A 15,213-nucleotide genomic window follows, 5' to 3' on the forward strand; every position below is an offset into this window, starting at 1 on the left:
TGATCAAGCTCGGCCAGGTTAGGACGGCAGCATGTTCTAAGTCTCGCTTACTTGGATCTCGATCATTTCATTAGAGCTCGCAGCGTTTGAGATTATCTTACCAAGTCTGGCAGCAGTGCTTCTGAACACCACACTGCTGAATTATCTTAGCAAGTCTGGCAGCAGTGTGGTGTTCAGAAGCACTGCTGCCAGACGTGCTAAGATAATTCAGCAGTGTGGTGTTCAGAACACCACACTGCTGAGGGACTGTTTAATCTTCCCGCCCAACCCCCTCGCCCTCGTGAGTCGACGATGGGCGTTTGACTCGCTTCCAGCATCTGAAGCTTACCAGAGATGCTGCCGTATGTCCTCACAACAAGACACAAAATGTACGTAATATCTTCTGAACTGACCCCACCACAAAATGATGATGTTTCGTGCCGACTGCCTACATTAAAAGTGGTCAAATAACGCGGAATACTTTCTTCTTACTCCGTGATGAATTAATGTTTGATATTTTTTTAAATTATATTTGATCTAGATGCTACTTTACAAATGCTCTTGATACTATGCTTTTTTTTTTTTTATCAAATTATCCCATAATATCCTCTAAAATCATAAGATTATCATGAGATGAAATTTTATTTATTTATAATTTTTTTCTATTTATTCATATAATTATATTTTATATTTATTATATATCTAGGTCATACGAAAATTTTTAATAAGATTAATATGTATATATATATATATATATTTATATATGTGTGTGTGTGTGTAAGTATTCACTTTTGAATATATATATATATATATATATATATATTAAAAATATTAGAAGTGTAAATTTGTTATATAGTATTCAATGAAATTTTAAAATACAATCTTACCAAGCAACACTTACATCAACATACATTTAAAAATATAATTTTTATTTATTAATTATCAAACATTCAAGATATTACACAAGTACACATTTACTCAATTTTTTTCTCTAAATATATATTAAAAATATAAATATATTCTTGAACACACCGTATGATTAACAAGTCTCTTCATAAAATTATTGTTATTTAAAAATTATGATTAGTTTGATCATTTACTTGGTTATATGTTAAGTTCATCTGAAGATGACTTTGAAGATATACACATCTTAATATAATTTTTATATCAAAATAAATTTTATCCTCGCAAGGTTCAGATCTAATTATTGGTTCTATTTGTCTCATCAATTATTACTTCGACTATTTATCACTTCTTAATCATACATAAGTGTTTTTTTTTTTTTGGAAAGGTTCCTATCATATCTTTACGCAAATTTATATTCTATATCTTTTTTTAGACTTCACCTTATATATCTTTGCAGCTTATCCATGAAAAGTATAATGCAAAAAAAATGAGCAATCAAACAATAAAGTGTAGAGAAGATAAATAAATTTTAAATATTTTTTAAAGAAAAAGTACAGTGACAGATAGTTTAAATATTTTTTAAAAGAAAATAATATTTGAAAAACACAAAAAGGAGAGTGTCTTTTCAGAAAGAAAAAAAAAAATCTGGTCAAGAGAAATCATCCAAAAAATTTTATTGACAATGAAGCCTCAAGCCTTCACAAGTACGCAGAGAGCCAATGACAACAGGACGATAGCCATGGCGACATCTCTGAAAGTACATTTATTGTCACTTGTTCAGATTGCCCATCTTTACAAAGCATCTTCATGCTGCAATCTATCAACAGAAGAAGATCTCTCATTCTTATCTATCCCATTATCATCGATCGGGATTCATGGACTTCCTCTCAAGTTTCCCTTCTCCCGTCTTCCCAGCTCTCGCTGCTGCCACTGTGATGCTGGCACTCTTCCTCCTGAGACCATTGCTGCACCACTGCTCGTCGAGTGTTCACCGAACGAAGCCAAATTACCCACCCATCGCAGGAACAGTATTCCACCAATTGCTAAACCTCAGTCGATTGACAGATTTCCAAACCGACCTCTCCCGCAAGTACAGGACCTTCAGGATCCTCACCCCCTTCTGCAACTATGTTTTCACTGTCGACCCTGCCAACGTCGAGCACATCCTCAAAATCAACTTTGCAAACTATGGGAAGGTACTTCAATCATCTCCCAACTAAAAGGCTTTTTCTGAGATGTGTGACGTATAGGGAATAGAGAATTGCTCGACGAGCGTTACCTTCTTTGCAGGGGGGCTTTATATACGATGTTGTGTGCGACTTCTTTGGCGATGGGATCTTTGCGGTGGATGGTGAGAAGTGGAGCCATCAGAGAAAACTAGCGAGCTTCGAATTTTCCACAAAGGTGTTGAGGAACAACAGCAGTGTGGTGTTCAGAAGCACTGCTGCCAGACTTGCTAAGATAATCTCAAACGCTGCGAGATCTAATGAAATGATCGAGATCCAAGTAAGCGATACTTAGAACATGCTGCCGTCCTAACCTGGCCGAGCTTGACCATTCCTTAATCTCTCTTCAGGATTTGCTCATGAAGTCGACGTTAGATTCCATATGTGAAGTTGGGTTTGGTGTGGAGTTGGATACGTTGACCGGATCGACTGAAGAGGGGAGAACTTTTGCCAAGGCGTTCGACGATGCAAGCGCTCAAATAGTGCTCCGTTTTTTGGATGTCTTTTGGAAGGTCAAGAGGTTCCTCAACATTGGCTCAGAAGCCAAGATGAAGAAGAGCCTCAAATCGATCGATGATTTTGTGTACAAATTGATCGATACAAAGATTGAGCAATTGTCTCAACGAGAAACCGGATTCGTAAGTCACACCTGGCATTGACATCTTGAAACAGGAGGTTCTACATACTGATCATATTTTCTTCATGGCAGATGGAAAAAGAAGACATTTTGTCGAGATTTCTAATCGAACGAGAGAAAAATCCTGATGACATGAGCTACAAGTACTTGAGAGACATCATACTCAACTTTGTGATTGCGGGAAGGGACACCACGGCAGGGACTCTTTCATGGTTCTTCTATATGCTATGCAAGCATCCCAATGTACAAGAAAAAGTAGCACAAGAGGTGAGAGAAGCAACCAAGATAAAGGGCGAAGTGACCGTCGACGAATTCGTCGCAAGCCTAACCGAGGAAGCCCTCAACGAGATGCAGTACCTTCACGCATCTCTGACCGAGACTCTCAGGCTGTACCCTGCAGTTCCACTGGTGAACTATCTGAAGCTAATATGCTGGCCGATCCTTGTTGGCACTCAGTGCTTGCTTACTGACTCACATGTGTCATCATAGGATGTCAAGCATTGCTTCTCGGAGGACACATTACCAGATGGATTCGACGTCAAGAAAGGAGACTTGGTGACTTACCAGCCTTATCCTATGGGAAGAATGCAGTTCTTGTGGGGTGAGGATGCAGAGGATTTCCGGCCAGAGAGATGGCTCAACGGTGACGGTGTATTTGTGCCAGGAAGCCCCTTCAAGTTCCCTGCTTTCCAGGTGAGGCCACCAAAAACCTGCAATTAGCTGGATAAGTCGATCTGAAGGTGATTGATTCTTTGGATACTCGTGGTATTGCAGGCTGGCCCTCGCATCTGTCTTGGAAAGGAGTTCGCGTACAGGCAGATGAAGATCTTTGCTGCTACACTACTGTGCTTCTTTAAATTCAAGATGTGGGAAGAGATGAGCACAGTGAGATCAAGGACCATGCTCACTCTTCAAATTTATGGAGGACTCCATCTCGCTGCTCTTCACAGACAAGGTTGCTTGAACGCAGATTAGTGTGCTTAAATCATGCTTTATGTTGTTATTTAATGTAGTCTCTACCGAAGGAGCATGAACCTCTCATGCATCTATAAATATTTTGGAAATGAACTTCTTGACTTGATGACTTCAACCCTTTCTATAGTCTTTGAAGTATTTATATTATAATAATAAAAATTTTAAGCATTTAAATTTTATATATTTTTAATCAGGATTGGTGTAGTCAAGCATAATTTATTGGACGGAAGCTATTTAAAATATTTGGAGTGATATGCAGATTATACTGAGAGAAAAAAAAAAGGAAAGACAGGCACCAAAACCCAAAATTTTAAATTTTCCCAAATAAAAATAATAACTAAAATAATTTTGAGTGATTTTTCTATAATTTTTTTTTGTTTAAAGCGTTCTTATCTTATTTCTTCTTAAACAGTATTCTTAATTCAAAAATATCCAAAATATTCCTTACTAATTCTTTCTGCTAATTTTTTTATTAGTTTTAAACAATTATAGAATTTTTATTTGATTCATTTATAGTATTTTTAAATAGTATCTATGGTATTTCTATTGAGGTACTGAAAATATTATAGAGTTTCAAAAACATTATAAGTAACATTATATTATGTTTCTTTCATTGTCATATTTCTAGGCTTGTAATTGATTTGATCGAAATAAATAGTTCATTTACATAGTGTATAGTATTTTTAAGTAAGTTTTATCATGTCTTTGTTGTCTATTCGGGTTATATTATTTTTAAATTACTATAAATATTTATTTGAATCCTAATATTATATATCAAATGGCTTATAATATATTTTGATTTTATTTAACTTATTCATATTTTTTGAAGTATATTTTATAATATTTTTATTACGATGGTCGTAAAAAATATAACTAATAGGAAAAGTACATTGACAGATAGTTTAATTTTTTTAAATTAAAAAACAATGTTTACAAAAACAAAAGAAGATTGTCTTTTCAGAAAAAAAAAAAAAAAAAAAGGTCTAGAGAAATCGCCCAACAATTTTTATTGGCATTATAATCAGAGGATAACAAATATAGTTTTCTTGTGTGTTGATCCCAACACTAGATTGTATGAATTGATTAATATAGATTTGTAAGTTTTTTTACTTATTTGTTTTCTTGATTTCTTGAAATTCATCTAAATATTTATTTTTCACATGATATTTGTTATCCTCTGATTAAGATAAAGAGGTAAAATTTGTAATCCATTATTCTATAGTCAAAATTTTAATCTATTTTATCGTGATTTAAAAAAAAGGGTTTTCCTTTTTTTTCCCAACACATTATGGTCGTGATATAGTCTAATTAGCAATTCCTCTTATTACCCCTACTACGACAGCAACGACATACACTAATCTTGGCCTTAAACGAGCAGGCCAAGAGTTGCTTTCCGCATGGCTTGAATCACTGTGTTGTACTAGCTTAAGATTTTTTAACTATACGAGGAAATCTCTCTGTTCTGTTGAGGAAGAGAGCGACATGTTAATATATTTAAGCTTTTTCATTTCTTCAATAAAGCATCTTCAATAATTGTTCTTATCTTCTATTATTTTCATCATGGTATTAGAGTAATGAGAAAAGCGAAGTTTCGCTCTTGCATTCGGCCAACGACCAATGCCGTTGTTGTTTCACAGCAACAGCAATCGCAGTAGCAACAGCGATCTGCTCTTGCTCTACTAATGAAGCACCATCTTGCCGGGTATCTCTCTATTCTGATAAGGAAAATCATGTTAAGGAAAATCTTTTCTCTTGATCTATATAAATAGGAGAGGAACATGCTGTATTTAAGTTTTTTCACTTCTTCAATAAAGTTTCTTCAATAATTATTCTTATCTTCTATTATTTTCATCACGCCCATCCCACCGAACCCGACGTCTTTGAGATGTTGTCGCCACCGAAGAACTCTTTTCCTTCGAGACGGACGCAAGAAACTTAGACCAGACTTCAAGCAAGCTATTACAACCAAGCTTAAGCAAACAAGTAGATTACATTGTCGTCTATATAAGCGGTCCAGAAGCGAGCATTGGCGCGGTCGTAGGGGTCGGAAGGGAGGAGAGAAGCCCGTCTGTTCCATACTTCATCGATGTAGTCGACGATGACCATGGACTCGCAGATAGGTCGGCCATTATGGATCAGAACGGGGATCTTCTTGTACACAGGATCGGACTCTAATAGACGCTCCCTCTTGCTGCCCTGCTCCTCCTGAAGGAACTCATACTCCGCACCTTAGAGCAATCCTTACCCTCATCACGAATGGGCTTGCCCATTATCCTATCAACTTCACCTCCTCATCGGTTTCTGCCATGCGATCTCCACAACAGTATCTGAATCGAGCTTTGCCTTTTAGAAGGACAAGGATCAAAGAGAGCAGTTGGATCTGATTCTGCCAATAGTTCTGATCGCCTCTTTTGTTTTATATTCTTCTTGACGATAGACTTCGTGGTGTATATGATGAGGGATATACCTTATTGGAGAGATGTCGCCATGGCTATCGTCATTTGACCGCCCTGTTGTCATTGGCTCTCTGCGTACTTGTGAAGGCTCGAGGCTTCATTGCCAATAAAATTTTTTGGGTGATTTCTCTTGACCAGATTTTTTTTTTCTTTCTGAAAAGACACTCTCCTTTTTGTGTTTTTCAAACATTATTTTCTTTTAAAAATTATTTAAACTATCTGTCAGTGTACTTTTCCTATATGTTATATTTTTTATTATCATCATAACAAAAATATTATAAAATATACTTAAAAAGATTATGAATAAGTTAAATAAAATTAAAATACACTATAAACCATTTGAAATATCATATTAGGATTAAAATAAATATTTATAATAATTTAGAAATAATATCACCCAAATAAAAAGTAAAAATTAACTCATTATAATATTCATGCCACCGTAACAAAGACATAGTAAACCTACTTAAAAACACTTTAAATAATCTATACGAGTTAGGTATCTCAATCAAAATAACTATAACCCTAGAAATATAATATCATAATGATTTATTCACCCCCGGTGTAGACGAGGATGTACTTGACAGAGTTGTTAGTATTGATATAGTTACAGAAAGGGGTGAACGTCCTAGAAGTTTTGTACTTACGAAAGAGGTCGATGTAAAAAATCCATCAGCCTATGGAGGTTTAGGAACTCATGAAAGATGGTTCCTGCAATTGGTGGGTAATCTAACTTTTTCTTTTTCTGAACTAATGACCATCACATAAACAGTTATTTCGGTAGATAAAATGTTACAATTATGATTACGACTATAAGAGCTATCTAAAAAGATGAGAGATTACAAACTTGAGATGGATTGCATGAAACCCAAAGAGGAAGGAAATGAGAATGAAGATTGTGTCGATCCCCTCTCGACTTTGTTGTTGGAAGATGCCACAGTAGTGGGGCGACGGAACCTAACACATTACGCTGGTATGTCGAAAGAGGATGAGTTCCCCTATCACATGATAGACATGGTGTCGGAGTCCGAATTTGTAATTTAGTATGGCTGTTTATTCTCGATTACTTTGGCTGAGATTTTATGTTTCTAGGAAGGGAAAGGATCCAAATGAATCATCATAACTTAATATTTATAGAAGTAGGACTTCCAGTCCTGGATCACCAAGTTTCATTTCCTCAATATTTAAAGATGCATAAGAGGTTCATGCTTTTTCGGTGAAGGCTATATTAAATAACAACATAAAGCATGATTTAAGCATACTAATCTGCGTTCAAGTAACCTTGTCTGTGACGAGCAGCGAGATGGAGTCCTCCATAAATTTGAAGAGTGATCATGGTCCTGTATCTCACAGTGTTCATGTCTTCCCACATCTTGAATTTAAAGAAGCACAATAGTGTAGCAGCAAGGATCTTCATCTGCCTGTACGCGAACTCCTTTCCAAGACAGATGCGAGGGCCAGCCTACAATACCACGAGCATCCAAAGAATCAATCACCTTCAGTTCGACTTATCCAGCTAATTGCAGGTTTTTGGTTGCCTCACCTGGAAAGCAGGGAACTTGAAGGGGCTTTCTGGCACAAATACGCCGTCACTGTTGAGCCATCGCTCTGGTCGGAAATCCTCTGCATCCTCACCCCACAAGAACTGCATTCTTCCCATAGGATAAGGTTGATAGTTTACCAAGTCTCCTTTCTTGACGTCGAATCCATCTGGTAATGTGTCATCCGAGAAGCAATGCTTGACATCCTATGATGACACATGTGAGTCAGTAAGTAGGCACCGAGTGCTAACAAGGATCGACCATCATATTAGCTTCAGATAGTTCACCAGTGGAACTGCAGGGTACAGCCTGAGAGTCTCGGTCAGAGATGCGTGAAGGTACTGCATCTCGTTGAGGGCTCCCTCGGTTAGGCTTGCGACGAATTCGTCGATGGTCACTTCGCCTTTTATCTTGGTTGCTTCTCTCACCTCTTGTGCTACTTTTTCTTGTACACTGGGATGCTTGCATAGCATATAGAAGAACCATGAAAGAGTCCCTGCCGTGGTGTCTCTTCCTGCAATCACAAAGTTGAGTATGATGTCTCTCAAGTACTTGTAGCTCATGTCATCAGGATTTTTCTCTCGTTCGATTAGAAATCTCGACAAGATGTCTCCTTTTTCCATCTGCCATGAAGAAGATATGGTCAGTATGTAGAACCTCCTGTTTCAAGATGTCAATGCCAGGTGTGACTTACGAATCCGGTTTCTCGTTGAGACAATTGCTCAATCTTTGTATCGATCAATTTATACACAAAATCATCGATCGATTTGAGGTTCTTCTTCATCTTGGCTTCTGAGCCAATGTTGAGGAACCTCTTGACCTTCCAAAAGACATCAAGAAACCGGAGCATTATTTGAGCGCTAGCATCGTCGAACGCCTTGGCAAAAGTTCTCCCCTCTTCACTCGATCCGGTCAACGTATCCAACTCCACACCAAACCCAACTTTACATATGGAATCTAACGTCGACTTCATGAGCAAATCCTGAAGAGAGATGAAGGAATGGTCAATCTCGGCAAGGTTAGGACGGCAGCATGTTCTAAGTCTCGCTTACTTGGATCTCGATCATTTCATTAGAGCTCGCAGCGTTTGAGATTATCTTAGCAAGTCTGGCAGCAGTGCTTCTGAACACCACACTGCTGCTGTCCCTCAGCACCTTTGTGGAAAATTCGAAGCTCGCTAGTTTTCTCTGATGGCGCCACTTCTCATCATCCACCGCAAAGATCCCATCGCCAAAGAAGTCGCACATAAGATCGTAAGTAAAGCTCCCCTGCAAAGAAGGTGACGTTCATCGGGCAATTCTCTATTCCCTATATCTCACACATCTCAGTAGAAGCCTTTTAGTTGGGAGATGATTGAAGTACCTTCCCATAGTTTGCAAAGTTGGTTTTGAGGATGTGCTCGACGTTGGCAGGGTCGACAGTGTACACATAGTTGCAGAAGGGGGTGAGGATCCTGAAGGTCCTGTACTTGCGAGAGAGGTCGGTTTGGAAATCTGCCAATTGACGGAGGTTTAGCAATTGGTGGAATACTGTTCCTGCGACGGGTGGATAATTTGGCTTCCTTCGGTGAACACTTGATGAGCAGCGCTGCAGCAATGGTCTCAGGAGGAAGAGTGCCAGCATCACACTGGCAGCAGCGAGAGCTGGGAAGACGGGAGAAGGGAAACTTGAGAGGAAGTCCATGAATCCCGATCGATGAGATTGGGAGAGACAAGAATGAGAGATCTTCTTTTGTTGATAGAAGATGCTTCGTAAAGATGGGCAATCTGAACAAGTGGCAATAAATGTTCTTGGATACTTTGCCTACCACAAAAACCCGTGAAGATATGGAGAAAGAGTTGAGATTTTTAGTCGTAGCTTTTGGCCCCATACCGTGGCCCTGAGACGGACACATAAATCCTATTCGGGTGCCGTGCGCATTCAACGAGTTCATAGTTTAAGGATCCCACCCACCCCCTTCCCCCTCCTGAGTCGCCGATGGGCGTAAGACTCGCTTCCAGCATCAGAAGCTTACCAAAGATGCTACCGTACGTCCTCGCAACGAGACACACAGAATGTATGATAAATCTTCTGAAGTGATCCCACCACGAAATGATGTGTTTCGTTCCGACTGCCTACCTTAAAAGTGGTCAAATAATGTTTGATATTTTTTAAAATTATATTTGATCTAGATGTTACTTTACAAATTCTCTTGATACTATGCTAATAATTTTTTTTTCATTTCTCAAATTATCCCATAATATCCTCTAAAATCATAAGATTGTCATGAAATGAAATTTTATTTATTTATAAAAATTATTTTATATTTATTATATATCTAGGTCATACGAAATTTTTTATAAGATTATATATATATATATGTAAGTATTCACTTTTGAATATATATTAAAAATATTAGAAGAGTAAATTTGTTATATAGTATAGTATTCAATGAAATTTTAAAATACAATCTTACCAAGCAACACTTACATCAATATACATTTAAAAATATAATTTTTATTTATTATTTACCAAACATTCAAGATATTACACAAGTACACATTTACTCAAATTTTTTTCTCTAAATATACATTAAAAATATAAATATATTCCTGAACACACCCTACGATTAACAAGTCTCTTCATAAAATTATTATTTTTATTTGAAAAATATGATTAGTTTGATCATTCTAAGTTCATCTGAAGATGACTTTGAAGATATACACATCTTAATATAATTTTTATATAAAAATAAAATTTATCTTCTCAATTCTATACTAGTCCAGGTCTAATTATTGGTTCTATTTGTCTCATTAATTATTCATTCGTCTATTTATCTTTCTTTTTTTTGAAAGGTTCCTATCATATCTTTATGCAAATTTATATTCTTTTTTTTTTTAGACTTCACCTTATTGCAGCTTATCCATGAAAAGTATAATGCAAAAAAATGAGCAATCAAACAATAAAGTGTAAAAAATTATTCTTACTAAATTACTATTTATTTATATGGACAAGTGATTTTATTAATATCTAGGTCAAACAATTTTGTAAGCCATTTTTTTGGCTCATTTTGATAGATCACAGCCTTCCTTTTGTGATCGATTAACTCTTAAATTTGTAACACATGCTTAAGTAATATAATTTTCTTTTCCAAGAAAAAATGATTTTTATCAACTCAATCATTTTCTAATAAACTAATGAATTCATTGTTTGGATTAATTAACTTTTATATAGGATGTGTTGAATCTCATATTTTGATAATGAAACTAATTAATGTATATATAAACATAAAACACAAAAATGAATGGATGTGATTTATCAAAATAAGCCAAAAAAAATGGCTTACAAAATTGTTTGACCTAGATATTGATGAAATCACTTGTTCAGATAAATAAATAGTAATTTAGTAAGAATAATTTTCTACACGTTATCGTTTGATTGCTCAGGTTTTTGCATAAACTTTTCATGGATAAGCTGCAAAGATATGTAACTTGAAGTCTAAAAAAAGATATAGAATATAAATTTGCATAAAAATAAATATATGATAGGAACCTTCCCAAATAAAAAAAAAAGCAAGACCGTGTTATGTATGATTAAGAAGTGATAAATAGGCGAATGAATAATTGATGAGACAAATAAAACCAATAATTAGTATAGAATTGAGAGGATACAGAACTAAAAGAAGAAATAATTTTATTGGATGTCTCCAAAGATGCCAAAGATTACTAACAGATAAAATTTATTTTTATATAAAAATTATCTTAAGATGTGTATATCTTCAAAGCCATCCTCAGATGAACTTAACACATAAGCAGGTTAATGATCAAACTAATCATAATTTTTAAATAAAAATAATAATTTTATGAAGAGACTTGTTAATCGTAAGTTGTGTTTAGGAATACATTTATATTTTTAATGTATATTTAGAGAAACAAATTTGATTGGATGTGTACTTGTGAAATGGCTCAGCAAACAATAAATAAAAATTATATTTTAAATATATATTGATGTAAGTGTTGTTTGGTAAGATTGTATTTTAAAATTTTCATTGAAACACTACATACAAATTTATCTTTCTAATATTTTTAATATATATTCAAAATAAATACATATTATATATATTCTTATAAAAAATTTTGTATGACCAAGATATATAATTAATATGAAATATAATTATATGAATAAATATAAAATAATTTTTAAAAATAAATAAATAAAAAATTATCTCATGGAAATCTTATGATTTTAGAGGATATCATGGGATAATTTGAGAAAATAAATAAAAATTATTAGCATAGTATCAGGAGCATTTGTAAAGTAATATCCAGATCAACTATAACTAAAAAAAATTATCAAGCATTAATTCATGGCGGAGTAAGACGAAAGGATTCCACCTTATTTGACCACTTCTAAGGTTAGGATGTCAGAAGGAAACGTCACCATTTCGTGGTAGAGTAAGTTTAGTGGCATCTTTTGTAAGTGGAAGCGATTCTTCCGCCCATCGTCGACTCGGGGGGCGGGTGGGGGCGGGGGGGAGTGCGGGGGGCGGCGGGGAGATGAAGTCGAATCCGCACGCAGCCCATCGTCAACTCGGAGGGGATGATTAAACTAAGAACTCGAATGCGCACGGCACTCGGATAGGATTTATGTGTCGGTCTCAGGGTCACTACAACTAAAAATCTCAGCTCTTTCTCCACATCTAGATGCCTTTTGGGTGGTAGGCAAAGTATGCAAGTACATTTATTGTCAGTTGATAAGATTGCCCTTCTTTGCAATGCATCTTCATATTGCAATCTACCGACAAAAGAATATCTGTAAAACATTCTTATCTATCCCATTATCATCGATCGGGATTCATGGACTTTTTCTCCAGTTTCCCATCTCCCGTCTTCCCAGCTCTCACTGCTGCCAGCGTGATGCTGGCACTCTTCCTCCTGAGACGATTGCTGCGGCGCTGCTCGTCAAGTGTTCACCGAAGGAAGCCAAATTACCCACCCATCGCAGGAACAGTATTCCACCAATTGCTAAACCTCAGTCGATTGGCAGATTTCCAAACCGACCTCTCCCGCAAGTACAGGACCTTCAGGATCCTCACCCCCTTCTGCAACTATGTTTTCACTGTCGACCCTGCCAACGTCGAGCACATCCTCAAAATCAACTTTGCAAACTATGGGAAGGTACTTCAATCATCTCCCAACTAAAAGGCTTTTTCTGAGATGTGTGAGATATAGGGAATAGAGAATTGCTCGATGAACGTCACCTTCTTTGCAGGGGAGCTTTACTTACGATATTATGTGCGACTTCTTTGGCGATGGAATCTTTGCGGTGGATGGTGAGAAGTGGCGCCATCAGAGAAAACTAGCGAGCTTCGAATTTTCCACAAAGGTGTTGAAGAACAACAGCAGTGTGGTGTTCAGAAGCACTGCTGCCAGACTTGCTAAGATAATCTCAAACGCTGCGAGCTCTAATGAAATGATCGACATCCAAGTAAGCGAGACTTAGAACATGCTGCCGTCCTAACCTGGCCGAGCTTGACCATTCCTTAATCTCTCTTCAGGATTTGCTCATGAAGTCGACGTTAGATTCCATATGTGAAGTTGGGTTTGGTGTGGAGTTGGATACGTTGACCGGATCGACTGAAGAGGGGAGAACTTTTGCCAAGGCGTTCGACGATGCAAGCGCTCAAATAGTGCTCCGGTTTTTTGATGTCTTTTGGAAGGTCAAGAGGTTCCTCAACATTGGCTCAGAAGCCAAGATGAAGAAGAGCCTCAAATCGATCGATGATTTTGTGTACAAATTGATCGATACAAAGATTGAGCAATTGTCTCAACGAGAAACCGGATTCGTAAGTCACACCTGGCATTGACATCTTGAAACAGGAGGTTCTACATACTGATCATATTTTCTTCATGGCAGATGGAAAAAGAAGACATTTTGTCGAGATTTCTAATAGAACGAGAGAAAAATCCTGATGACATGAGCTACAAGTACTTGAGAGACATCATACTCAACTTTGTGATTGCGGGAAGGGACACCACGGCAGGGACTCTTTCATGGTTCTTCTATATGCTATGCAAGCATCCCAATGTACAAGAAAAAGTAGCACAAGAGGTGAGAGAAGCAACCAAGATAAAAGGCGAAGTGACCGTCGACGAATTCGTCGCAAGCCTAACCGAGGAAGCCCTCAACGAGATGCAGTACCTTCACGCATCTCTGACCGAGACTCTCAGGCTGTACCCTGCAGTTCCACTGGTGAACTATCTGAAGCTAATATGCTGGTCGATCCTTGTTGGCACTCGGTGCTTGCTTACTGACTCACATGTGTCATCATAGGATGTCAAGCATTGCTTCTCGGAGGACACATTACCAGATGGATTCGACGTCAAGAAAGGAGACTTGGTGATTTACCAACCTTATCCTATGGGAAGAATGCAGTTCTTGTGGGGTGAGGATGCAGAGGATTTCCGGCCAGAGAGATGGCTCAACGGTGACGGTGTATTTGTGCCAGAAAGCCCCTTCAAGTTCCCTGCTTTCCAGGTGAGGCAACCAAAAACCTGCAATTAGCTGGATAAGTCGATCTGAAAGTGATTGATTCTTTGGATGCTCGTGGTATTGCAGGCTGGCCCTCGCATCTGTCTTGGAAAGGAGTTCGCGTATAGGCAGATGAAGATCTTTGCTGCTACACTACTGTGCTTCTTTAAATTCAAGATGTGGGAAGAGATGAGCACAGTGAGATCAAGGACCATGCTCACTCTTCAAATTTATGGAGGACTCCATCTCGCTGCTCTTCACAGACAAGGTTGCTTGAACGCAGATTAGTATGCTTAAATCATGCTTTATGTCGTTATTTAATGTAGTCTCTACCGAAGGAGCATGAACCTCTCATGCATCTATAAATATTTAGGAAATGAAACTTGGTGATCCAGGACTGGAAGTCCTGGATTTTTACCTCCACTCTCCCACCATTCCCTCAGGGCTTGGGGGGGCCATATTAATTATCGAAGCCCTCCAAGCAAGTGCAGGTCCTGGATTGCCTTCAGTTCCTCCAAAAGAGCATTGGCTTCTGCCATTAAGGGGCTCGATGTCTTGCAGCAGTTGCCCCCTAATAAAAGGAATTCACCATCTGCAGCTTTAAGAAGGAAACGGGAGCCTGCAGGTTGGATAGAAGAAATAGATGAACCATCGGTTAGAAGAACGTAAAAGGGATTTTACCTCCATTCTCCCACCATTCCCTCAGGGCTTGGGGGGCATATTAATTATCGAAGCCCTCAAAGCAAGTGCGGTCTATGTGTTAAGCGATGCTATTGCAATGTGCGAATCCGCATGACAAAAAAGATGAAGAGAAACTTTTGGCAGCCATTTCTTCACTGCCAGGCAACCATTTATTCACATCTCAGCCGCCAACCATCTGTAAGTGTGACAATATATCCGATATACTAGTGTAATGCGTGTAGCGTCATGTATCAGTGTCCGTCACCCCACTCCTGTGGCATCTTCATCAACACGATCTCCAT

General features: G+C 37.6%; 3 protein-coding genes across 3 annotated transcripts; 2 read left to right on the forward strand and 1 right to left on the reverse strand.

The window, feature by feature from the left end:
* The first annotated feature begins 1,678 nt into the window (after window positions 1-1,678).
* LOC135672538 (cytochrome P450 704C1-like) lies at window positions 1,679-3,810 on the forward strand. The gene is made up of 6 exons (XM_065181030.1): window positions 1,679-2,081; window positions 2,176-2,391; window positions 2,462-2,749; window positions 2,821-3,156; window positions 3,238-3,441; window positions 3,523-3,810. Exons 1-6 carry the CDS (start codon window positions 1,761-1,763, stop codon window positions 3,721-3,723), a joined length of 1,566 nt encoding a protein of 521 aa, XP_065037102.1. The 5' UTR covers window positions 1,679-1,760; the 3' UTR covers window positions 3,724-3,810.
* A 3,479-nt stretch (window positions 3,811-7,289) lies between these two features.
* Window positions 7,290-9,515, reverse strand: LOC135655767 (cytochrome P450 704C1-like). Its single transcript, XM_065175780.1, has 6 exons — window positions 9,083-9,515; window positions 8,773-8,988; window positions 8,415-8,702; window positions 8,008-8,343; window positions 7,723-7,926; window positions 7,290-7,641 (listed from the first exon to the last, which is right to left on the reverse strand). Exons 1-6 carry the CDS (start codon window positions 9,401-9,403, stop codon window positions 7,441-7,443), a joined length of 1,566 nt encoding a protein of 521 aa, XP_065031852.1. The 5' UTR covers window positions 9,404-9,515; the 3' UTR covers window positions 7,290-7,440.
* A 2,799-nt stretch (window positions 9,516-12,314) lies between these two features.
* LOC103976134 (cytochrome P450 704C1) lies at window positions 12,315-14,653 on the forward strand. The gene is made up of 6 exons (XM_009391336.2): window positions 12,315-12,876; window positions 12,971-13,186; window positions 13,257-13,544; window positions 13,616-13,951; window positions 14,033-14,236; window positions 14,318-14,653. The coding sequence occupies exons 1-6, from the start codon at window positions 12,556-12,558 to the stop codon at window positions 14,516-14,518; spliced, it is 1,566 nt and encodes a 521-aa protein (XP_009389611.2). The 5' UTR covers window positions 12,315-12,555; the 3' UTR covers window positions 14,519-14,653.
* The last annotated feature ends 560 nt before the right edge of the window (window positions 14,654-15,213 follow it).

The sequence above is a fragment of the Musa acuminata genome, chromosome BXJ1-4 (assembly GCF_036884655.1).
Source record: "Musa acuminata AAA Group cultivar baxijiao chromosome BXJ1-4, Cavendish_Baxijiao_AAA, whole genome shotgun sequence".
NCBI classification, from domain to species: domain Eukaryota; kingdom Viridiplantae; phylum Streptophyta; class Magnoliopsida; order Zingiberales; family Musaceae; genus Musa; species Musa acuminata.